General features: G+C 48.2%; 1 protein-coding gene across 6 annotated transcripts in view; it reads right to left on the bottom strand.

Moving 5' to 3' along the window:
* LOC146869905 (vesicle-fusing ATPase-like) overlaps positions 1-25454 on the bottom strand; it is a 1998451-nt gene that overhangs the window by 16864 nt on the left and 1956133 nt on the right. Inside the window, exon 24 of one of the 6 annotated variants that reach the window (XM_085624091.1) lies at positions 20210-23901. The exons of the other annotated variants lie outside the window; for them this stretch is intronic. Within the exon in view, the coding sequence (XP_085480217.1) occupies positions 23880-23901 (22 nt within the window). The 3' untranslated portion in view covers positions 20210-23879. Of the gene's footprint in view, positions 1-20209; positions 23902-25454 lie in introns of those variants that run through there. 6 annotated transcript variants of the gene reach the window in all.

The following is a 25454-nucleotide window of genomic DNA, read 5'->3' as shown; positions in this document are numbered from 1 at the left end:
ACGCGCATGCGGCGGGGTTCACGACGCACTCTAGAGGGGTACTGACTTGGGTCAGCCCTCGGGCGGAATATAGAACGCAGTTAATAGCTACCGACGGCGCTGGCAGATTTGTGCTCACGCGCTTTCAGGGCCGAGGTCTGGATGTACTGCTGGTTAACTGTTATGGGCCGAACTTTGATTGCCCTGAATTCTACACAGCGTTGGCAGGCACGATTGGGGACCACGGCGCGCGGAATGTGCTCTGGGGAGGTGACTTTAATGTTGTTCTGAATCCTGAGATGGATAGATCGGATGGACCGCTGCGGGCGCAGTCGGCGGCAGCAAAGGCGATCATGCGAGAAATGCTTTGCTTAGATCTGGAGGATGTGTGGAGATCTCGTAACCCGGAACAGGGGGGCTTCACACACTACTCGGCATACCACAGCTTGCACACGCGGATAGATTATTGACTAGTGTTATCGTCCCTCCTTTCGCAGGTGCGAGATTGCACGGTGCTCCCGCGCACACTTTCTGACCACTTACCGGTGTTGATGTCCTTGGCTGCGCCCAGAAAGATGCCCCGCCATTTCTTTGGCGATTCCCCCCATACTCGCTGCTAGACCCCCTCTTTAAGGAGGAGCTGGCGGAGGCGATCGAACAATTCTTCGACACCAATTTAGGCTCCGTGGACAGCTTCCAGATTATCTGGGAGACCTTTAAGGTCTATATCCGAGGAGTGGCGATGGCCAAACACTCGGGGGTGCTGCGAGACATTAGGCAGCGGCTTACGACGCTGGAGCGCAAACTAGAGGTCCTGGAGGCTAGACAGCGCGAATCAAATGGAGAAGGCATTCCTGAGGAGATGAAGACACTACTGGCGGAATTTCACGAGACCGCTGATGCAGAGGTGCTGCATTTGGGGAAGTACGCTACTGCCAGGGTGTACGGGGAGGGTGACAGACCGGGATCGGTATTAGCGAATTTGCTCAAAGCCCGTAGACGTAGATCCGTCGTCACCCAGGTCAGATCAGAGGAAGGTTTGCTCTTAACGGAAGAGGAAGACATAGTTGCGTGCTTTCAGTCGTACTACACCAAGCTGTATGCTTCGCAGCAGACTGGTATGGAGGATGGCATAGGGTACTACCTGGACTATATTAAGCTGCTGTTTCTTATGAACGAGCACAGGGAATTTCTGGCCCTGCCGATTGAGAGGGATGAAATCCTAGAAGCCCTAGCAGGCATGAAAGCGCAAAGCGCCCCGGGAGTGGACGGCCTCACTGTTGCGTTCTACCGAGCCTTTATTGATCAGCTCCTCCCACACATATCGACACAGTTCGATGACATGTGCGTTAAAGGGCACATGCCGCCATCCATGCGGGAGGCGCTCCTGGTTGCGATTCCAAAACCGGGTAAGCCGCCGGAGGAATGCAGTTCATATAGGCCGTTATCGCTGCTGGACGTAGACGCTAAATTATACGCTAAAGTTTTGGCCACGCGCCTGGCCCTGCTCACCCAGGAACTTGTCGCCCCTGAACAGGCGGGGTTCGTGCCGGGCAGGAACCTCACGTCCAATTTGCAGACAGTGTTCGGGGTCATGCAGCATGTGCGCCCCGATACGCGTGCATTAGCTGTCTTTCTTGACATGGAAAAGGCTTTTGACTCGGTAGAGTGGCCATTCATGCAGCAGGTCCTGACAAGAATGGGGCTGGGCCCGGTCTTTCTGCAACTGATCGGGGTGCTGTATAGCGGCCCCACCGCGAGACTACGGCTGGGAGATCGAGTCACGGATGCGATACCCATCTCGAGAGGGACGAGACAGGGCTGCCCCCTGTCGCCTCTTTTGTATGCATTAGTGGCGGAGCCATTGGCGTGCGCTCTGCGTGAATATCATAGTTTAAGGGGAATCAATTTTCCAACTTATAAGATAATGGTCTCCACATACGCGGATGATACTTTGCTATACGTCAGGGACCCAGAAAATAACCTGGCCCCTGTGCTGAGGGAGGTGATCCAATTTGGGGCACTCTCGGGGCTGAAGGTTACCTGGAACAAGTCTATAGTGTTCCCGTTGACGCCAGTCACGGCCCCCTTTGACATGGAATACCCGCTGCAGTGGTCGGATGACGCGGTCCGCTACCTGGGGATCCAGCTCCATATGGACCCGGAGGTAGTGCTGTCTGAAAATTACGGCAGGGCCATCAGTAAACTCGAAGATGATGTGGAGACTTGGATCAAGCTGCCTCTCTCGCTTCTGGGACGCATATCCATCATGAAGATGGTGGTGCTCCCTAGGTTTCTGTTCTTGTTTGTAAACATCCCCATGGTGCTGTCGCGCGCCTACTTTGCTCGGATGAAGGCGTCATTGCTGAGGTTGGCGTGGGCGGGCAAGCAGGCACGAATCAGCTGGAGGGTCCTGACGCTGCCCTACCATCTGGGTGGCCTGGGAGCGCCGGATATGGAACTGTACTACAGAGTGGCGCAGGGGGCTCAGGCACACAGCTGGATGCATGGAGACGGGGCCGTACCGTACCTCAAATTGGAGACTTTGTTCGCAGCACCGCTCCCACTCCCCGCTGTCATTTTTGAGCCTCCGGACCGCCGAACGGGGTTCTTAGATTCTTTGAACTCAACCAGACATGAGTGGAACAATATACTACAACACACGTCGGGGGCGCAGCTTTACTCACCGGCAATGCCAATTGCCTGGGCGGTGTGGCTGTCCCCCTGCACGGAAGAGGGTGTGGTGCGGTCGCTTAGAGCGCTGGGGGTGCGCACCATGGGAGACATGTTCGTGAACGGCGTGGTCAAGACGTGGGAGGAAGTGGCAGCATCGGAAGGGGGTGGCACGCAGTTGCAACGTTTCCAATACCATAGAATCAGGCATGCCTGGAGACAGTTGCTAGGGGACGACATGGCGGAACCAGCGGAGGTTCCGGAGTTGTCCTTCATAATTAAGAATGAAAGTCCCCATAAGTTGATCTCTAAATTATATCGCACGGCGCAGTCGCAAAGGTCGCAGGAGTTTGCTAAGGCCAGACTGGCTTGGCAGAGAGATTTGGAAATTCTGCATTCTGCATCTCCATGCTGCACGGGGATACGACGCATCTCCCTGCATGGTGCATGGTAGACATCGGCTGGTCCATTTCAAATATCTAAACAGGTTTTATTATACTCCGGAGCGACTGCATCGATATGGCCTACGAGAAGAGCCAGCGTGTGAAAGATGCAAGCACCCAACGGCAGACTTCATGCACCTGGCGTGGCGCTGCCCGGGTATACGCAGCTACTGGGAGGCGGTCTATCGGCAGATAGCGGAAGTGGCAGAGGTGGAGTTGACTCCAGATCCGGCTGTGGCACTGTTGGGACACTCCAGGGTGGTGCCAAGGGCGGCGCGACGTTTGGTAGATATGGGGATGCTAGTGGCGAAACGGCGAGTTGCGATGTGCTGGATGCGGGGCCCCTTGCCCACAGTGGCGCAGTGGCAACGCGATGTACTCTATTGTTGTACTCAGACAGAGAGGTTCAGTGAGCTGCTGCCGCCGCGCAGCCGGCCCAAAAACTTTTGGGGATTGTACGCAGACTATATTGGCAGACGGGATAAGGAAGCGGAAAGCCCCCCGGGGTGTTCCGGCTTGGAGGCAGCTGAGAGAGAGGCCCCTGGGGAGGGGGCTAGCGGGGTGGAGGCATAATAACCGCACTGAAGGGACCAGATTAGAGGCGGTGAAGAGTTTGAGGTACGCTACAGTGTGCCGGGATGCGGATGGGCAAAGAGTGCAAACTGCTGAAACGGTGGCGGCCGACAGGTGACCTCAACTGTTTAGACTAGGTGGGTGGGTTGGGAGGGCCTGGTGGGATCTCAGGGCGGGGTAAGGGGGTTTAGAGTTTATTGTTAAAGGTACGGAACTGTGAACAACAAGATACGGGTAAAACATGCTCAGACCTTGCTACGGACAGGGGGTCGCTCCAAAGACAAGGCTTCCAAGGGATAGCGAATTTGAATACTGTAGGAGCTGAGCCAGCGGCATACGACGATGCCCGGCCTCCGGGATGTGGGATAGCCGGTGCTGTTGGGTTAACAATTGTGACACTGTAGCCGGCCCCCGGGTTGTAGGTGCAGAGCTCTGTCTGTGAATGTGCCTTTTTGCAGTCAATAAAAATATTTAAAAAAATAAATACAAAATAAATAAATAAAAAACGTTCACAATTCCATACATTGTATGTATGTGAGTCACCTATATCATTGGCGAGTACAAGGGACAGACATGAATACATTTCTATTTGTAGCATTCCCAGGTTGTATGTAAGCCTTCTAGTTAAATAAAAAGAAAAAATTTACTATCACATTCCTTAATTATCGATCAGAAAATCTGTTCACTGGATGGGAGATTCTAATCAGAGATGTGATTATGAACCGCAGTAATACCTAGAAAAACATTTGGCTAAGTGACTGATCCATGTAACAGTTATTACGGTGCCTAGGTGGGCAGATTGACATGTTGTTTGAGGATGCCCTTATCGATATGCAAGTGCAGAGAAGGATGAGTGTATAGTCTCTTTATCAAAAAACGCTCACACCATAGGGGACTGTATAATATCCCAATGTGCATAAATGCTTCTATTGAGGGTCGATGATAATGCACAAAAGGCCTTTTGGACATACCAAATGATCAAGAATGTAACAGTCCCTCTTTTGTAATGCAGACGAGAGCTCATTGACTTTTACAAATATGGCTTTCTAAGAATTGACAAACCATGAGTCCCCACTCTGTTTTCTGACAAAAATTCAGTAGCACACCACCAATCCACCAGGCAGACATACACTTTCCTCCAACGAGTGATTACTTGAAAACATGGCCATTTATTTACATTTCTTTAAGGCATCCCCTGTACTCTTGTTACAATCCTATTGTAAAGACACATCAGATTTTCTTACGGAGATACAAGATACCCACTCGAAATTAAAGTGAGTCATGATTACAGTTGGCGCTAATTCTCTTTATACGAGCATTAACATGACCAGGGGACAGATACATGCACCCACTTCCTTAGTAGCAGATCTATCGAACTGCTTGACTGTGCTAACACGTTAAAACACATGAGATACTGTCTGGAACAAAACATTGTTGAGTTTGGTAGCACTTACTACTGCCAAATCTCCATGACGTGTATGAGCACCTATTTCACCTTCAGCCTTACAACTCTTTTTATGGGCTGGTGGGAGGGGAGAGTGGTCTGTATAGGATGAAGTTCACTCCCATATAGTTTTATGGATCAGATATATTGATGATTTCATGATCATTGAAGTTGAATAGTTCATTAGAAGGTTACAAAAACCTCCACACACAAAGATCAGTGGCATGGCAAAGGAGTATCTAGAATTTTTTTCTAGAGCTAAAACAGAATCATGTGACCACGAGATTGCAATGAAAAAAGACAGCTGGCAACAGTGTTAGTTATACTCCTGGCCTAAAATGGAGCAGAAAACGGAATGTATTCACTAAATTTAAACAGGGAGCTTATCCTAGTAAGGTACAGAATGAAGCACCCTTGAAAGCAAAACAAAAAGATAGATAATTTATTTAACACTAAAAAAGAAATAAACACCAAAAACAACCAAGTAAGGGGTCATCACTCATTTTTGTACGAAGTCACATACTTCGAGATCGCTTTTGAACAAACCCTGGAATATTCTTAAATCCAACACAGCTTTTAGATCAATTATTGGCACACGTGTTTCCACCACCTATAGAAAAGTTAGAGCTCTCTAAGACATGATAGTTCATAGCCACTTTGAAAACCCCTGAACAACATTCATGCTTAGAAACACCCAGACGTTTTTATAAACGTCGAAATTGCAAATCTTGTAGAAACCGCACCAATCCTCTGACATAGTTGCTACCAATAGGCAAAATTATCATATGTGCCTTAGACTTTTCACATATATGCAGAGATCTCCACAGCCTTTTGTAATAACTCTCCTTTAGCCACCTTTTTTGACCAACCAACTATGCAAAATGTGGCAGTATAATGTCCCCAGCAGAAATGTTGGCAGGTACAAGCCCTTTGATGTGGCAACTACCACAGAAAAGGTCACTGTGCTCAGTTCCTATGCTACTTGAGTTTCTATGGACAACAACTTTGCTAAAGTAGAGTGCATTTCACAGCATGTGAGTGCCAAAACACAGCAAAACCAGGAATTCTTTATTAGAGCTGGGATGATGAAGAATATCCCGGAGTAGATTTCTCTTCGAGCAGGAAAGTGGTTACAAATTGTCCAGACTGTCTGCAAAGCATTTCTGAACCAACTTATGTACAAATTGGATGGCTCACAAAATACCAAATTGCATGTGGTTGTAGAATGACTGGCCTAATGAATATTCATTCGGCAGACCGCAATTTGCGATTGGCCACACTCTAGGTAGGGACGGTGGCCTGCAAGAAACAGCAGACTGCCATGTTTGGGTTTAAATATAGGAAACGTTTTTAAATGCAGCCCATTTTCCTTAAACAAAAGGGGCTGTGTTTAAAAAAACAATTTGTGTTTTTAAAAAGTTTCACTGACAGTTGGCAGTGTTCATGTGACCACAGGCAACTCTTCCCAAAAATGTTTTGAAGATTCACCAAGGGGAGGGATTCAAAGGGGACTCCTTCCCCTTTGTAAAGCAAATACTGCGACTTCTGAGGTGTTTGTATATGGCCAATGGCTTGATACCTTCCTCTAACTCATAAATAAAAGGGGGAGCCCCTTTCATACCCCCTCCTATTTGCAATTAGGACAGGATCGCTAAAGCCCTTTTCCAGGTCAGAAATAATTTTACAACTTGTAAAAATACTTTTGTACGTAAGGAAAATCCTTTTGCGCTTGCAAACCCTGTGATTTTGAAAATCGCAGGGTTTGTGATCGCTTCAGGGCTATGTGCAAGAGGCACTTCGTTTTGAAGTTTACTGTATTTAATTTTCAATACAGACTTATGGTGCCTTGCAAGACTATCTTTAAATGATCACAAATTAAAAACACACTGGGCCAGTAACATACATCAAAACTTAAAATTTACCTGACAGGGGTTGGAGAATTCAGGTAAACTGGTTGAAAAAAGGGAGTTCGGTCAGAAAAACTGGTCTATAGTAGGCAAGATTTACAACTACACAATTTACCACACCAGGGAAGGGTTCTCCCAGTAAATAATTTAGACCCCAAAGGGCTTAAAAGAACGAGTTACTTTCGGTAATTATGTTTCTGGTTGAAAATGTATCTCACTGCAGATTCCTCACCTTGTGAATAATCCTCAGGCGTCAGACTGGATCCGTAAACTTTCAGAGCAGGTATGTGCACCACTTGGTGCCACTGTGTGGCTACGCTTCAAGGTGGTGGGTCTGAAACCGGCACAGGCCGAAATGTTCTGCAGGAACAGGTGGGTAAAATGTCCCTCCCAACAGACCTGACTGCCGAGGCAGTAGTGCTTTGTGAAGGTGTGTATCAAAGCCTATGTGGCTGCCTGACAATTGTCCAAGACAGGCACACTCCATGCTAGTCAGTGGTAGCAGCTTTGGCCCTGGTAGGATGACCCCCATAAGCCTTCAAGGGGCTGTTTTGTCACCAGTGTGCAGAAGATCTTTCTGCAGTGAACAATCTACTGGGAGAATGTCCATTTTTGCACTGCTCTCCCCTTCTTTGCTCTAGAAAACCCTACAAAGACCTTGAAGTCCCCTCCGTGTTCTTTGTCATGATTGATATAGAGGCTCTTTCTCCTTTGAGGGCTGAGAAGGAGCAATGAATGCCAGGAAGGTGATGGCCTGACCAACATGGAAAGGAGTAACCATTTCCGGTAGAAAGGAAGCTTGGGTCCTCAAAACCAACTTATCAGGGAAGAAGGTGGTGCATGGTGGATTTACACAATGAGACTAAAGTTAACTCACACGACTGGCTGAAGTTATGTTGATGAGAAAGACTGCCTTTGCTGTCAGAAGTCTCAAAAAACAACTGTGCAGTGGCTCAAATGGGGTGCACATCAACAATGTGATAACTAAGTTCAAGTCTCATGAGGGCTTCACAGACTGTTTTGGTGGAAACAAATGCTGCAAACCTTTCAAAATCCGTGTCACAACTGGTGATTTGAATATCGAGTGTTGATGCTGCAACCGCGAAAAGGCTGAAAGAGCAGATAAGTAGCCCTTTACAATGCCCAAGGCAAGTGCTTACCGGGCTAGGAACAGAACAAACAATATATAACTCCAGACAACTTATCTTAAAAAAGGGCCAAAGTGGAGGAAATGCTGACTTAGTGGAGATATGCCTCGTTGCCAAGATGACATCAAGGATTTTGGGATGCTACTCAAGGGAGGTCAACTGTCGCTGCTCAATCTCCAAGCATGGAGATGCTGGTAAACCCCCTTACCTCCTGCAGTTATACAAAACCCTATAGAAGCAGTAGCTTGATCGGATGACAGATGCTCCTGCCCAGGGGGTCTGAGTACCACACTCTCACTAGGATGACTTGGGCCTGGTTGTTCCTGATCTTGACACCTCCGGCAGATGAGGTAGTAGTGGGAAGGCATACAATATCCTGAGCTTCACTCTGGAGCAGAGTTCTTCAATCTGTGGGGCGCGACACCATCTCAGGGGGGGCGTGCACTCCACCATGAAATCTTACCTTTGTTGTTTTTTTACTGTCCTGCCTCCCTCGCAAGTCTTCCCCCATTTCAAATGGAAATGTTTCTTGGGAGAACTCCGGCAACAGAGGGTTGGAGGGGGAGGGAGGGGAATTAGATGGGGCCCTTGCTTTGTCATGTCAAGAGCTAAAAGTTGTTTGTAATCGTCCCAGGAGGGGGTTAATTCGTAGAGCTGAAATGCTTCAGCTGCAGTGGAAGCCAGGAAATCTCCTCTGCTAAAATCTAAAGCAAATGAAGCAAACGACCAGACAGTCCTGTTCCTTCCCATTCAATTTCATAGCAGAGGAGACACCTTGCCTCCCACTGCAGCTGAAATGACTGTTACTTTCTTACAGTTTTAGCAGAGGAGACATCCTGCCTCCCACTGCAGCTGAAGCATTTCAGCTCTATGAATTTAACCCCGTCCTGGGAGGGTTAGCTCATAGCAGAAAGGAGACAAAGTTTCTTTTAAAATTACACAGGCAGGCGCACAATGCCCCACAGGGCAAAAAGGGCTTCAAGATGCCAAAAGAAAAATGCCAGCCCACCATGTGTTGTTTAAACAGCCTGCAAATTACTTGTCTTGACTTTAAATATGCTTATAAATAAAGAAGTATGTATTCCTTTGTAATGTGACTTTTCTGTCTTTGTTCCCTTTTATTATCAGTCATGGATAATTCAGGTAGCCCTAGAACACAATTAAAAGTGCTTTCTATTTAAATGTGCTGTTCGAAGTATGCACAGACAAGTGCTGACAATACAGCTTTAGGTGACTGCTTATTTTTGTACCACCTGGGACATCAAAATAATGAGCTGGCAACCCTAATCACAAGACTGGAAGTTTGTTGCAAGATCAGCACATTTATTTTCTCCACCCTGATCATATATCACTAGTTTAACATATCTGAAACCCTACGCTGCCGTCAATAACCTGCTGAGTTACTTCAAGTGTCTGGGAATGCACCCTGAATTCAGACAACTCACTCCTCATTCGTGCCCTTCACTTTCACCCTCACCCTGCACTTACAGCGTTCACAATGCACTTACACTGATCACCATGCACTCACACCATTCATCCACTTACCCTGCACTCACAGTGACCACACTGCACTTATGCCACTCGCCCTGAACTCACACCAATCTCCCTCCACTTACCCTGCGGTCACATGAGCACACGGATCACTCTGCACTCAGTTCAGTTCAGTTCAGTAATTCTTTATTCGATAGTTAAAAACATCATAACAGTACACATATCAACAATTTAAAAAAAAAGAATTACATTACTATGAATTCCAGCATTTCATTAATTAAAATATAAAAACAATTAACACAATGCTCAACACGGGCCCTTCAAGCACCCACCCCTCTAGTGTTTCTTAGCTTTACAGCAGTCTTAATAAAATTCATAATGCAACACAGTGACCATGGGTCATGAGCTCTTTGCAAGAACAATAAAGCCATTTTGGCTTGACGAAACTTCTCTTTTTTTAAAATCTCAACCAGGAACTTACGCCTAGGGTACTTAAAAAGAGGACACAGAAGTACAAAATTAAGGGTGTCCTGCGGAGACAAGTTGTCGCAGCTGCAGGCACCCTCTGCTCAATCGACTGTGTAAAACCTGGCGGCTCTGCCAGTATATGAGGTAGAAGATTGAGCCTAAAATGGGTCATTAAAAACCTATGCTGGGCATTATACATTACATAGAGATATGGCTCCATGCCCTCTGTGTTCTTAATATAGCTATAGGTGAGTACAGTGTGCTTTAACAACTCCCGTTTTGTTCTTATTTCGGCGAGTTGAGCAGCCAATAGAGTTTTAATTTTCCGTTTATCAGACAATAGAAGAGAACTGGGATCGGTGAAGAGATCCCTCTGATCAATGCCCTCCAGGGTGGTCTTCACATAATTTAAGCAATGAATTTGTAATCCTTTATCCCTTGTCAGGCAATCCCTCAAGATTTGTCTTGTAAAATCTGCCTCAGGGTTAGCCCATATTTTTAACCAGGCTATGATGGGTCTTATCTTAAGTTCATCTTCTAGAAAAGGTCTCCCTAATTCCTTGTGAGCAATTACAGCTGGGGAACTCTGGGGGACCCTCAGGATCCTACGCATAAATTTGTTTTCCACCAGTTGCAGTTGCTCTACGTTGACATAACCCCAGACTTCGGAGCCATACGTAGCTTTGGCCCAGCCAATCGAACCATAAAGGTTCATCACTTGTTCTGGGGACCATCGGCCCAACCTTCGGCCATAATTTGATATGGCCCCATTTGTAGAGCTTAATTTTGTGCATCGATCCTCCACTAGGGATCTAAATTTAAGTGCCCCATCAAAAAGTAGCCCCAGGTAAGAAAAAGTGATCACTCTGCACTCACTTGCGCTGTTCACCCTGTACCTCACCCTGCAGTCATACGAGCACACTACTCAACCTGCACTCATGTGACACTTCACTCACCTGTCCCCCTCACTGCTCAATCTGGAATCTCACTCAAATAAGCCCATCACTAGCCATACATTCATTTGTCCCACTCTGCACTTACATCTGCACCCAAATTCATATGGTCACCTCACTCACCCTGCAGTCACTCCTCTTACCCTACTCGCAAACTGTCGCATGGCTCACCGTGCACTCACATGAGCACTCCTGCCACCCACACAGCGCAGAGGGTTAATGTGCCGGCTACAAAGAACGTGTACCATGCAGATCAAAGAACTGAGTGTGAGTAAACAATGAGTAGTGCTATAAAAAAATGTAATATTTGCCAGAAAGGTGCTATAGAGAGATGAGGTGCGTTGTCGGTGAGTGGTAGTGAGGGAATTCATAGAGAAGGAGGAAATAGGGGAGGGGGCACCAAAAAAGACTTGCACTATGTGGGATCAGTGCTAGGTCATCCCTGGCTGGGAGTGTTAGCCCCCACCTGAAGTTAGGTTTTCGTCCTAAATTACAAAAGGACACATTTACATGCACTGCAATCCAGCCTTTTTGGGGGCCCCTTGATAGAGGCAGCTCTGTTTTTGCCTTGATGGCCTGGCATAATTCCTAAACAGATTGTTGTAAATACCGTTTTGTTTCATTTCTTTTTAATGTGATTGATGTGAGAGAGTCTATTACTATTTGCAGAGAAATGTGTTTGTTTCATGCAACAACCATAAAAAAGTTATTTTAGATCCAACAGTGGAAACACACATCACTATCTCTGAATATTAGATGTAAACACTTTTAGAATTTCGACCATGGTCCCCGTGCACCGTTAGTAGCCTGGCTAAAGAGGATATGGCAGTGCTGAAAGTGAATCATTTAATCTCAAAGTTGTTCTGAACAGGGGCCCCCAAAATAGTTTTGGCCCAGGGCACCCAAAATCCTTAACATGTCCCTGCCACCACAAAGTCTGTCAGACAACATTGCTCTGAAGTAAAATAGGCAACATCATTAATTTATTATCAGTTCTATTTTTTTTTTAAACATAAGCTCGATGTGTACTAAACCCCCACTGCTTCAGGCAAGCAACTTATCGTACCACTAAGAAATTCTCAATTAGGTGTTCGTTCTGCACCCTCTCTGTGGACTTTCACCTTTGTTTTCGGATCCATAACTGGTTGGTGGGCAATTATCCCATTATAATGCTGCCTAAAACGTTTGTTAATGATTTCTAGAGAAGAATTATTTCTCGTGTACCAGCTCTGAGCTAGGGAGTGCTCAAAAAATCTGATAACACTGTCTTCCTTACAGTCACTGTTTTGGCTGAAAATGTCTGCAGACTATTCAGCTTTGAGAGAAACTGCTATCAAAACTCTCTTGCCTTTCAGCTCGTCCTATTTATGTGGGATTGGCTTCTCAGCACTTGCGGTATTAAAGACTAAGTACCGTTCAAGACTGGATGTGGAGCACAACCTGAGGATGTCAGTAGCAAAACTCCATCCACAGATTGACCGTCTCAGGCACACCTGTCACATTTATGTTGGTGGTGTTATTATTAATCTATGTCATGTGTAAAACAAAGCATCCTAATAAAAACAATTTGCGCACATTTTATCTTGGAAAATTGTGTTTTGAGCTGTGTAATAAGCCTCTGTCATTTCACCACACCCACTCACAAACCTGCAGTTTACTAAACACTCTTATTGTGTTGAACATTATTTGCCGGATAAGGCCCATGATATGCGCGTGGCGGTCGATTGTGTAGTGTACTAGATTCCTGAAATTTTTGTTAGGTGGTGGGGGGCCCAGCATCTAAAAGAATTCAGTTGGGGGGGCTCAACCTACAAAAGTTTGAAGACCTCTGCTCTAGATGGAAGGTGTCTCCGAGAGAGAGCTGCTTTGAAAACTACAGCGTGCAGAAGTGCTGACGTTGGCAATGGCGATGGCATAAAGGTCAACCAAGGGTTCTCACCGTTGCTGGAAGACTGCTTGCTCCACCACCGGGTATAACTGCCAATTGTGATCCTTTAGGTGCCTGTGGCTTAGCTTGTTCACCCTGATATTTAAATATCCCACTAGGTGGATTACCAGGCCAGGATCCCACTCCAACCTGCTTGTTGCAGTACCACATGATATAGTGTTGTCTGCACCACCTCTTCTTTGATGGTGGGCAGGAAGGCCTTCAGCACCAAGCAAATCGCCCTTAACTCCAGCAAGCTGATGTCGAGTCGAGTCTCCTTGGAAGACCAGAGTTTTATGATCACTACCTCTCCCAGATGGCCTCACCAGCATAGTAGTGATGCATCTGTGACCATCGTCAACTCTGGGTGTGGTAAGGAGAGGGGCCTGCCACAGACCAATTCAAAGTTCAGGAGCCACCACTGTAGTTCTTTGCATTCTCCTACAAAAACCGAAAGCAATCTGACAGATTTCTTTGATGTAGTAACCAAAGGAATTTCAGGTCCCACTGCAGAGCCTGCATGTAACACTAGCAGGAGGGCTACAATCCCAGCAGCCTCAGAGTCACCCACACTGTGAAACAGGACACAGGCAGAAACAAAAGGACTATGCCCTGCCTTCCCCCGCTGCCTGTATGTTGTCCTTGCCCATTTTCTTTCCTTCTGTACCCCTCGCTGCCCCCATGTCCCTCTGCACGGTTTTCCCTTCTGTTCCCCTAGCGGCCCCGTGCCTCTCTGCCCGGTTTTGCCTTCTGATTCCTAGCTGCCCCTGTATTTCTGCGCCCTTTTTGCCTTCTGTGCCACTCGTTTTTCATTGATTTTGTGCCCTTTGCCCTCTGTGCCACTCGTTTCCCCCTCATTTTCGTGCCCTTTTTGCCTTCTGTGCCACTTGTTTTCCATTGATTTTTGTGCCCTTTGCCCTATTTCTGTGCCCTTTTTGCATTCTATTCCACTCGTTTTTCCCTCGTTTTTGTGCCCTTTTCCTTCTGTTCCCTCTGTTGTCCCTCACCGCCCCGCCACTGTGTCCCCTGCGGACCTGCCCCCCTGACTGCCCACTGCCCATTCGCTGCCCCCGCCTCCCAGCTGCTCCTCCCTTCCACCTCCCCATATATGCCGGCTGCTGCGCGTCCGCGCGCTGGCGCTCCAAAGGCAAGCCCGTCTGCACCTGGACCGCGCACAGCGCCAGAACCCCTGGCCCCGCTCCCTCCACGACGACCGCCGCCGCTACGATGCAAGCACACTCCACGCCCTCAACCCTGGACGGACCCACACCTGCTTCAAGGCCGCCCCGAAACGCACACACGGTCCCTTCACCTGCCGGAACTGCAGCTACACCAGCCTCAGAACCGACGAACCACCCGCCAAGAAAAACCGCACCCACCTGCGATGCATACTACTGAACACCCGCTCAACGCAAACACGCAGTCGAGCTCTGAGACTTGCTCGACACAACATCCCTGGAGGTCGCCTTCCTGACAGAGACCTGGTTGTACGACTCCTCCGCACCCGACATCGCCATAGCCATCCCAGACGGCTACAAGATCACCCGCAGAGACCACACCAACAGAGTCGGAGGAGGAATCGCCATCGTCCACAAGAACAGCATCAGGGTCTCGACTAGCACCGACGACGCGCTTAGCACCGCCGAACACATGCACTTCCAGATCCACACAGACCCCAACTCCACCATCAGAGGCACCCTCGTCTACCAACCCCCCGGACCCTGCCCCCAGTTCAGCGACTCCATCGCCGACTTCATCAGCACTCACGCCCTGACCTCCACCGACTACATCCTCCTCGGAGACCTGAACTTCCACCTTGAGAACAACAACAACGACAACAACTCCACAACCCTGATCGATAACCTCGACAACCTCGGACTAAAGCAACTCGTCACAACGCTCGACCCAGTCTTCTCCTCAAGCCCGCACGTCTCCGTCAGCCACACCACCGAACTTCTCTGGAACGACCACCGCTGCATCCACTTCACCTTCCAGAAACCCACCACACACCACCGCACCCAACAGATCCCCCGCCGCTGCTGGAGCAAAATCACCGAAGACCAACTACATGCAAACCTCGCTCTCAGCCCACCCACCGAACCCTCCAACACCGACGACGCTGCCCATAGCCTCAGATGCTGGATCAAAGACTGTGCCAACACCCTCGCTCCGCTGAAGAAACCCCCCCACAGAGACACCAGCAAGAGGGCCAGCTGGTTCACCCCAGAACTCCTAGCCTCCAAGCAAGCCTGCCGGAAACTAGAGAAGAAATGGCACAGCGAACAAACTCCGGACAACCGCGCAGCACACAAGGACGCCATCCGTGACCACCACCACCTCATCAAGGCCGCCAAGAGAAGCTTGTTTGAAGACCGCCTCGACAACAACGCACACAATAGCAAGGAGCTCTTCAACATCGTGAAGGAACTCTCCAATCCCAGCTCCAACACCAACGACATCCCACCGTCACAAGCCCTGTGCGACTCTCTCGCCACCTTCTTCCACCACAAGATAGCAGACATCCACGACAGCTTCAACACCCAGACAGACCCAACAGACAGCAACACAACAGACCCTCCGCAAACCATCGACCACGACCCCCTGCTAGCCTGGGCCAGCGTGAGCATCGATGACACCATCAACACCATGAGCACAATCCACTCCGGCTCTCCGTCAGATCCCTTCCCGCACCACATCTTCAACAAAGCAAGCAGCTCCATCGCACCCCACCTGCGCAACGTCATCAATCTCTCCCTCGAGACCGCGGCCTTCCCAGAGAGCTGGAAACACGCCATGATCAACGTCCTACTGAAAAAACCAAAGGCTGACCCAAGAGACCTCAAGAACTTCCGGCCCAGCTCTCTGCTCCCCTTCCCGGCCAAGGTCATCGAGAAAATCGTCAACAGACAGCTAATCCGATACCTTGAAGAAAACAGAATCCTGGACCCTTGCCAGTCAGGGTTCCGCAGCAACTACAGCACCGAGTCCACCCTCACCGCCGTCACTGACAACATCAGGACCCTGCTGGACAACGGCGAGACCGCAGCAATCATCCTCCTAGACCTCTCCGCCGCCTTCGACACCGTCTGCCACCGCACACTACGCGCACGCCTCCACGCCGCAGGGATCCGAGGCAAGGTTCTGGAATGCACCACCTCCTTCCTCTCCGGCAGAACCCAGAGCGACCGCCTCCCCCCATTCCGGTCCGAAGCCTCCGAGATCATCTGCGGCGTACCCCAGGGATCCTCCCTCAGCCCGACATTGTTCAACATTTACATGGCCCCGCTCGCACACGTCACCCGACAGCACAACCTCAACATAATCTCCTACGCAGACGACACTCAACTGATCCTCTCCCTCACCAAGGACCCCATCACCGCCAAAGCCAACCTCCACGAAGGAATGAAGGCCGTCGCCAACTGGATGAAGACCAGCTGTCTGAAGCTGAACTCGGACAAGACAAAGGTCCTCATCCTTGGCCCCAACCCTTCAGCCTGGGACGACTCTTGCTGGCCGACGGCACTGGGAGCAGCCCCGACACCCATCGACCAAGCACGGAACCTGGGAATCATCCTCGACTCAATGCTCTCAATGACCAAGCAGGTCAACGCCGTCTCCTCCTCCTGCTTCAACACCCTCCACATGCTCTGCAAGATCTACAGATGGATCCCGCCAGATACAAGAAAGACAGTCACCCAGGCCCTCGTCAGCAGCAGACTCGACTACGGAAACGCCCTCTACGCGGGAGTCCCGACCAAGCTCATCAAAAGACTACAACGCATCCAAAATGCCTCGGCATGACTGATCCTCGACGTGCCACGCCACGGCCACATCACCCCCCACCTGAGGGACCTGCACTGGCTCACCATCAGCAAGGGGATATCCTTCAAGCTCCTCACCCACACACACAAGGCACTCCACAAGACCGGTCCAAACTACCTCAACAGACGACTCACCTTCTACATCCCCAACCACCAGCTACGCTCCGCCGACCTCTCACTCGCCACCGTCCCGCGCATCCGAAGAACAACCACCGGCGGGAGATCCTTCTCCCACCTCGCCGCCAAGACATGGAACACCCTCCCACTGAGCCTACGACAGACCCAAGACCTGCTGACCTTCAGGAGGATGCTCAAGACCTGGCTGTTCGATCAGTAGCGCCCCCGCGACTTGAGACCCTCGCGGGTATGTAGTGCGCTTTACAAATGACTGATTGATTGATAGCCTGAATGGCCTGGACTCCTCGTTTTGAGGGAAAGACACAAAACTATACCGTATCCAGAATGGCTCTGATGAAGAGGAGTGTCTGTGAAGGAGCCAGTTTATTGTGAACCCCAACGATGTTAGGAGTTTGCTGTTCTCCTGAGGTGGCAGACGACTGCCTGGGGCGGGCCCACCTTAAACAGCCAGTCATTGAAATAGGGAAAGACAGGTACCCCCTCTCTCCTTAAATGTGCTGTGATCACTGCCAACCCTTTTGTGAACACCTGAGGGGCACCGGTGAGGTCAAAGGGGAGCAATGAGATTTGAAAATGCTCCTGGCCCACTGTGTGCTGCAGGTAATGCCCGAGGGCTTGCAGGACAGTGATGTGAAAATAACAGTCCTGCAGGTCCAACTCCACCATCCAGTCTCCAGGGTCCAGGACAGACAGGACCTGGGCTAGTACGAGCATCTTGAATTTGTCCCACAGCAAGAAGGCATTGAGAGGACAAAAATCTAAAATGCCATGAAGACCTCCACCTTTCTTTGGCACAAGTAAGTAGCAGGAGTAACATCCAGTTCTTACTTCTGAGGCCAGAACCCTCTCTATGGCCCCTTTGGTCAAAAAGGCCACTACTTCCTGCCACAAGACAAACCAATGGTCCTCCATAAGCCGCCCTAAAAGCATTGGAAGGTGCGGTGGGGTATAAATGAAGGGAACGCCATAGCCCTCGAGGACAATTCCCAGGACCCACTTGTCCACCTTAATGGCTTGCTACCGCTTGAGGTAATACCAGAACCTGCCTTTAACAGGGTGGCCGCTTGCCACTAAAGACACACTGGAGAAGTTTTGAGATTACTGCAGAGGGTGGGGTGAGGGACTGACACACACACTATTGCTACTAGCTTCATGGTTTCTGGGAACCACTGCCACAATAGAGCTGGGAAGTCTGGTCTACTGGAAGAGGGGTATGGCTTTGACAGACAGGGAAACTTCTACCGTAGCCACAAAGAGGTTAAAATTGTTGGTAGAATTGCCTGTGGGAGTAGACAGGCTTGTGGAATGTGTTCCAAGGCGGAGTCTGCTTTATCCCCAAAAAGGAGAGATCCGTCAATTGGCATGTATATTATAAAAGCCTGAATGTCCCTGGAGAAACCTGTAAACCTCAAAGGCACGTTGGAGGAGAGCTACACTGGTGCCCATGGCATATCCTAGGCAATCAGTTGTGTCCAGTCCTGAGCGTATCACAAATATTGCAGCATTGCAGCCATCATAAATAGCCTGCATGATAGATGCCCAAAGGTCATTCAGAACATCTGATAAACATAAAATTTGAGCTACCATATCCCAAAGGCATGGGAATAATGGTCAAGAAAACAGCAGGCATGGACCGAATTTAGAGTCAGGCTCATGGAGGTTAAAATAGTTGAGCCAAAAGTCTCTATTCTCACGGACATGCCAAGTGGTGGAGAATGATTCAGATGGATCCTGCTGCGTACGCTTTAACTACCAGACAGGGAGGGCATGTTAGGAAGGCAGAGTCGCTAGGCGCAGGGTGATGGCGACGAGCAGCCTGTCTAATAACAGGCGGCCCTGAACAGGGTTTAGCCCAGGTGCCCAAAATGGTGTCAGTAAGTGCTTTGCTAGATGTAACAGTGGCTCAGTGGGAACCTGGCAAGAAACAGCGGCTCCTCCGCAATGGCGGCGGAACGTTGTCCCGCTGAGAATGAAAAATAAAACAATAATAAAACAATTGTATTATCGTTTTCTTTTTCACTGGCAGCTGATGCTGCCGAGTCTAGGGCAGGGCCAGGCAATCCTCTCGACACTAGCCAGAGACTGGCGGGAGGACTGGAGGGTACTTGTAAGTGCACATATCAGTTTGACCGGCTCTCTTAGGCCGTCCAAACAGACATGCACACTTGGAATTTCTTCACCCAGCTGTATTGTTCAGCTGGGTGGAGAAATGGCACAGGCTCCCAGTCCCTTCGTGAGCGCCTAACCAGGCTGTTCAGACCAATCCATGTGCTGCTCTCACAGATTGAGTGCGGGGTCTGGATTGGGTGGAGAGTCTAGGAGCCTGCGCTGGCCAAAGGTCTTCTGGAAGAAAGAAGCACTGAGGCGTCCGGCAGACAGAGCGGCAGCGGGAAAAGCAGGTAAGTGCGTTTTTTTCTTTATTATTTGCCACTGCGCTGCCTCATCATTTTATTTTGGTAGCATGGTTATAAAACTTAGATCAATATATTTTTTCTCATTTCCAGGGATTATAGGTCTTATACTTCAGCTAACCTTGACAGCATCATGACAGTGAAAAAGACTAATTTCTCTGTATCAGGCCAATTGTCATGCCCACTGGCATCCTGAAGCTCTTCATTACAGTTTTTCTCATCATATTCGGAAACATAATCATACTGTCATGATAGTTGTTATTATCAGAATCCGTTCCAAATAAATTATGTAAAGTCTGGACCCAACCATGTGGTAATGGTAAGGTGTCAGAGTCAGCAGGATTGCCAACTGGTTGTGCAGGATGGTGCCTGGTGATACTTCCATCAAGGTCATGGTGGATTCGCTTAGGTGTCGGATAGCCCTATAGGCTACTGGTGCCGATGGAGTCAGCGTCAACGCGATCGGGACAGGTGTAGGGAATGGTTCTGGGGCTGAAACTGGCTTTGGGGTTGATGCCTAATCCAATGTGGGGCTAAGGGGCACAGACGACAGACCCGCTGGTGGAAGTCTGACCGGAGGCCCCTGTGGTTCCTTGGCACTGAAGGCACACCAGAGGGGGCTGGTAAAGTGCTGAAGAGTTGCAGCATAGACTTCTTGAAGGCTTCTACTTGCTGCAACATTGCCAGCGGACCTGGTAAGTCTGGATGCATTGGGACCAGATATGGAATCATCTCTGATGCAGATTAGAACGAGACTGGGTGGCAGGTTGACCTCCTCACGCCCTCTTTGGAATTAAAGATTGACAGGAAAGGGCCATTTCCCGTTTGGATTTATTATGTTTCTTGTTCGACTTACCCCAAAACCTCAACCGATATCAGGACCTGTCACTGGAATGATTTTGGGAGTGGGGACGAGACCTTCCTTTTGATACTGACCAGTCACAGCATGAAGTCTTCTTATGCTTGGCAACATATAGTTTGGCTCGGCCTTCCCGTAGAGCTTTTGGGTTTGTCTGGGCACAGTTGCCACAGGCTATGGAGTCGTGGTCTGACCCCAGGCACCACAAATAGACTTCATGGGGGTTAGTCACAGACATTTGTTTACAAAAGCCCCTGCACGGCTTGAACCCTTGGCTTGCACACTGGATACATTTTGACAAAGTCTGATCAAAGACCAGGGAAAAGCTAAATACCCACATCTGGAGGAGTAGAAAAAAATAACTGATATCAGCTCAAAGGTGTAGCCCTTATATGCGGCTCTGCTGGAGTGGAACAACGTTGGCACAGAGCCGCACAACGCCACCAAGCAGTGCACAGGGGACATTCTGAAAGTCTCTGGATCCAGTCTGGCCACTGGGATTATTTACAAGGTGAGGATTCTGCAGTCTGAATTATCCATCAGAATTGGTTCTTCGGCGTAGGAATAAAATCTTAGGCATTTTGTATTTGGTGGTCCATGAGCAGCCTTAAGTAAATGAGTGAGAGCCTTGAGGGACTCCTCATGTGACTCCTCTGGGGTTGGAGGTACCATTAAGCATTCTTACCTTCTATGCTCAGACGAAAACCTTATAGGCACAAACATTGATGACGATACCGCACTGGGTCTTGTTATGAAGTTGAACAAAGAGCAATTAAACACAACCAAACAGTCTTTCCAACTGGGGGGCACTGAGTAGGCATATATATATTTCACAGAAATCCACAATTCAGTCACCTGAGTGCATTTATCTGTTCTTCTTTTATTGCAACCAATCAGCTGCAGTAATCCAGATATGTATACAAATTTCAGAATAGCTTTGGACCAAAATAGAATAAAAAGTTTTACATCATTATATCCAAAGAGATAAATTAATACAATTTTGTGTTGCATTCTGTGTTGGTGTCACTTTTGCAGACTGGGAAAGGAATTTGCAGTTACATACACAATTGAGGAAAGAATAAGAGCACTAGCCACTTAAAATACAACACACGTCACTTACAACATCAAAGAAAAACCTTTCAAAATGGTACAAAGGAGGCTGACACCACAGTTGTGACACGTAAGCTCAAAAAGTGTGGCAAAAATAGGAGCAGGTTTTGCGTTTTGGGCTCACAGGAGGGGTGAGACTCGCCAATGGGGCTCCCATCAGCTTGTGGCTCCGAGTTGTGGAGATGGCTTTAGGTCCCCTCAGGCAAGAGGTGATCAGGAGGCTTGGAAAGTGGAGGCATACACGAGGACCTTTGCAGCAAAGCACGTGAGTTGGGTTAGCAGGTGAGTAACATTCACACTTGGTTACTAGCAGCCAGGAATGCATTCCCTTCATCTGGGAATTCTGCCCCAGAGAATTTGAAAAAGCGTGTGCACAAATGTGGATCTATTGAGCAGAACCAACAATGCATTTAGTAGCCATGCTCTTCTAAATTAAACCCAAGCTATCTGCGATTGTCTTTACCGAGCATGTGGGGTACATCTTCAGAAAGAGTACACTGAAGCAAAAGCAGAGCAGAGCACGGGAGTTTTGCTGTTGTGCAGTTCTCCAGCTCTCATTAGTCCAAAGCTGTAACTATATTGGTCAGCTGATCACAAGTGACTTGAGTATGGGCCAGGCTACACTTGTAACTATCTACATAGCGACGTAGCACCTGATAATGGAAAAAGTATAGTCTTTGCTAGATCCATGCGTGTTTACAATGGGTCTACCTGCGAATCTATGTTGCATTGAGTGATCTAAAAGTTTATGTAGCAGATTTCCCATATGTGATGTTTTCTTCATAAAACGCTTTCCATAGTCTTTGTAATAATATTCGCAGGTGCGATAAATTCTTCTAATCTGTATCAAAACACACTTGCATCGTTTACGTAATAAAAGAAACCCTAAATGTCTCCTGTCCAGATTTTCAATACCCTTTTATAGACAGCGAATGTGATTTGTTCAATGCTATACACCAACTTATTCAAAATAAAGTTCACATGTAAACAGTGTGATGGAAATTACATTTTCAAAGAATAAGAAAGAAACCATGCTAGAAATCCATTGAAATCCTCGCACTCAGGCCATGTGCCAACAGCCCCGAAACAGTTTGCGAGAGTAAAAGTAAGGAAGGCAAGAAAAAAAAAAAGATTAAAAAAGATTAATTCCCCAAACTATCCTTGCGGCTCGAAGCTAAACTACAGTTGTGTAAAGGCGCTGAGAACAGAACGACTAAAATCAGACAGGAATACATACACCTAAAGATGGCATCTCATGCCACTCTGTTGGGGAGATAATTACATAGACGGGTTCACATAGGGCGCTAAGCAGGCAGCTCGCATCCTGTGGAACAGACCAGTTATTTAAGAACAGAGGGGAAAGACCCCTGCCTTTGGATGGCAGGGAAGGGTGAACGATATCCTACACAATATACCCACACCAACAATGAAACGCTGCTCTAAAGCTCTCCTAAGTAATGCCCGCTTCCTTCGCAGATCTGGTGTTTTGTAATCTTCATCAGATGCCGTTTTGGGCCAGGACATCACTGCAGCTGGTCTGCCTTTTCATTGGACATGCAATAATACATCAACGACCGGGATAATACCATGGGGTCCTCTCGCACCACATAAACACCACACACTGTGGAACATTAGAGCCAAGACTTTAACACCACTTTGTCCCGACTGTAGCCGCAGATCACGTTAGTACCCACAGGACCCATCAAAGGAAGCACTGCCCAGGCGCCCAAGCCTGGAGAGAAGAAATGAACACACAATATAACCTTTATTTTACTTCATAAAATCTAGTAAAGGACACGACTAGTGTAAACTTAATTGGTATGGACATTTTTCTTCGACATAAATAGAACCACCTAAGCCACGATTAAAAGGAGCGGACACCAACACTGCTCTTCTGGTCCTGGATAGGAGCCGCCCCCTGCTCATATCCGAAGCAGAAATACACAAACTTAAAGGGAGGTGTAGAGCAGCATTTGTTTGAGATCTTCTTTAGGATAAGTGAGTGGAGGGTGGGAATGGATACTAGCTGTGTGGGTCCTGCCAACACCACACATTGAGGCAGACTGCCGAGATTGCCCATGGCACTGCATGCGAATACCAATCTACCCCACTGGAGGCAAAGCATGGCATGATTTCTCCCAGCCGAGTGAAGGTGTGAAGATGTCTCTGCTGCAAGAGAACGGGCACTGGTGGTTTAGGAGAACCCTTTGAGTGACGTATGGTACCCCCCCCCCCCCCCACCCCAAAACTTGTTTGAAGTCTACAGGATGAAGGGGTTCCCTCATCCTCTACCAAACTGAAACCAAGTGAGAATGTCCACTGTGTGCCAAACAAGCAAAAGATTTTACAGAAGAACATCTGCCAGACAACACTAGAATATTACAGACATGAGTGAAAGAGGGGCTGGGCTATTGCACTAAACATGCACAAGTCTGAGTGCTTGTTAACAGTAGATGAGAGTTTCACTTTGTCCTTTGTCACCACCTCCTTCTGCCACTGGGGGGCTCCCAACTATGGCAGCAATGGCTTTACCCTCAATCATAGCCACAGCGACTCCTGACAAAATAAAAAAAAGGAAGTGGGGTTAAGGCTGGCAATCTCTCTTTATGTTTCAAATAATGGGATGAGCCCAACAGAAGTAAAGGATAGTACAATACAACCAAATATGATGCCAAATAAAATGGCACGAGCATCTGGATGTGTGCTAATCTATGCCACATTGAGGCTTTGGGTCTAAAGCTTACACATTAAGGTCTTGCACTTCTAAAAACGTTTAGAAAATAATCTCACATTAATTTTGCATACAGATGTCATGAGAATTCAAGTGACATAACACATTACTCTTTACATAAAGAACAAGTTACTTACCTTCCGTAATGCTGTTTCTGGTAGAGACTCTTATCTAACCGCAGAGTCCTCATCTTCTGAATATTCTCCAGGTGTCAGACATGGATCCAGAAACGTTTCAGCAGTACCTCTCTGTGCCACTAGGTGGCTCCGCACTGACGCCGCTCTGGAAATGGCTTGTGGGGCCTATATGGGTGCCACTCCTGCATGTGGATGTCAGTGGCTTTCAAGCCTGCCCGCGCCTCCAGACATAGAGCCTGGTGTGACTAGTGTGCAGATTTCTAAACTTGGGACATTATAATGGATGGAATCCACTTATAGAACAGGGAGGATCAATTCTGAATCTGTGGCTAGACAGTCTCTACAAGAAAGAGCGTTACCGAAGGTAAGTAACTTGTTCTTCTGATAGAGACTTATAGCTATAAATTTCACACCTTTTGAATAGGTACCATTCCTGAACCTATTTGGAGGTGGCTCTGTGAATGGACTCAGAGTAGAAAGTCCTGCAGGACCAAGCAGGCAAAATGCCCTTTTTGGTGAACCTGACCATCCAGACAATAGTGCTTTGTGAGCATATGTAGGGACACTGACGTAGCCGCCTAACCGATGTCTAGGACAGGGACTCCATATTCTAACACAGAGGTAGGGGCTTTGGCTCTGGTAGAATGTGCACGCACTCCTTCCAGAGTCTGCTTTTGAGCCAATGCGTAGCAGAAGGTAATGCAGAGCATGATCCATCGGGAGACGGTTCTCTTCTGCACAGCCTTGCCTTTTTTTGCTCAAACAAACCCCACAAAGAGCCGATTGTCTATCCGGTGATCCTTGGTATCATCTATATAGAAGCTCAGTGCTTTCTTGGGGTCTAAACTATGGAGTCTATCCTACTCCTTAGAGTGGTGAGGCAGATTGTAAAAAGCCAGCAAAGAGTTGTATTGATCGACGTGGAACGGTGTCACAACCTTAGGCAAGAAAGATACCAGTGTCCACAAAACTAGGTAGTCTGGGAAGAAAGTGGTATATGGCAGCTTAACACAGAGAGCTTGAAGCTCACTCACATGCCGCACCTAGCAACAAGGAACACTGTCTTGAGGGTGAGGAGTCGCAATGAACAGCTGTGAAGAGACTTAAATGGAATTCACATCAGGAAAGTGAGGACCAAGCTAAAGTCTCTGTAGGAAGGTAGGATCCTTCTGCATGGTTACCCCCACTTTTTGCCTGGTACTATGCTGGTTTTTGACTAGTCTGAGTGGGATCCTGCTAAT

The sequence above is a fragment of the Triturus cristatus genome, chromosome 1_1, assembly GCF_964204655.1.
Source record: "Triturus cristatus chromosome 1_1, aTriCri1.1, whole genome shotgun sequence".
In the NCBI taxonomy this organism is placed as follows: Eukaryota; Metazoa; Chordata; class Amphibia; order Caudata; family Salamandridae; genus Triturus; species Triturus cristatus.
The sequence above is the reverse complement of the archived record's forward strand: the minus strand, read 5'-3'. Positions and strand labels throughout refer to the sequence as shown.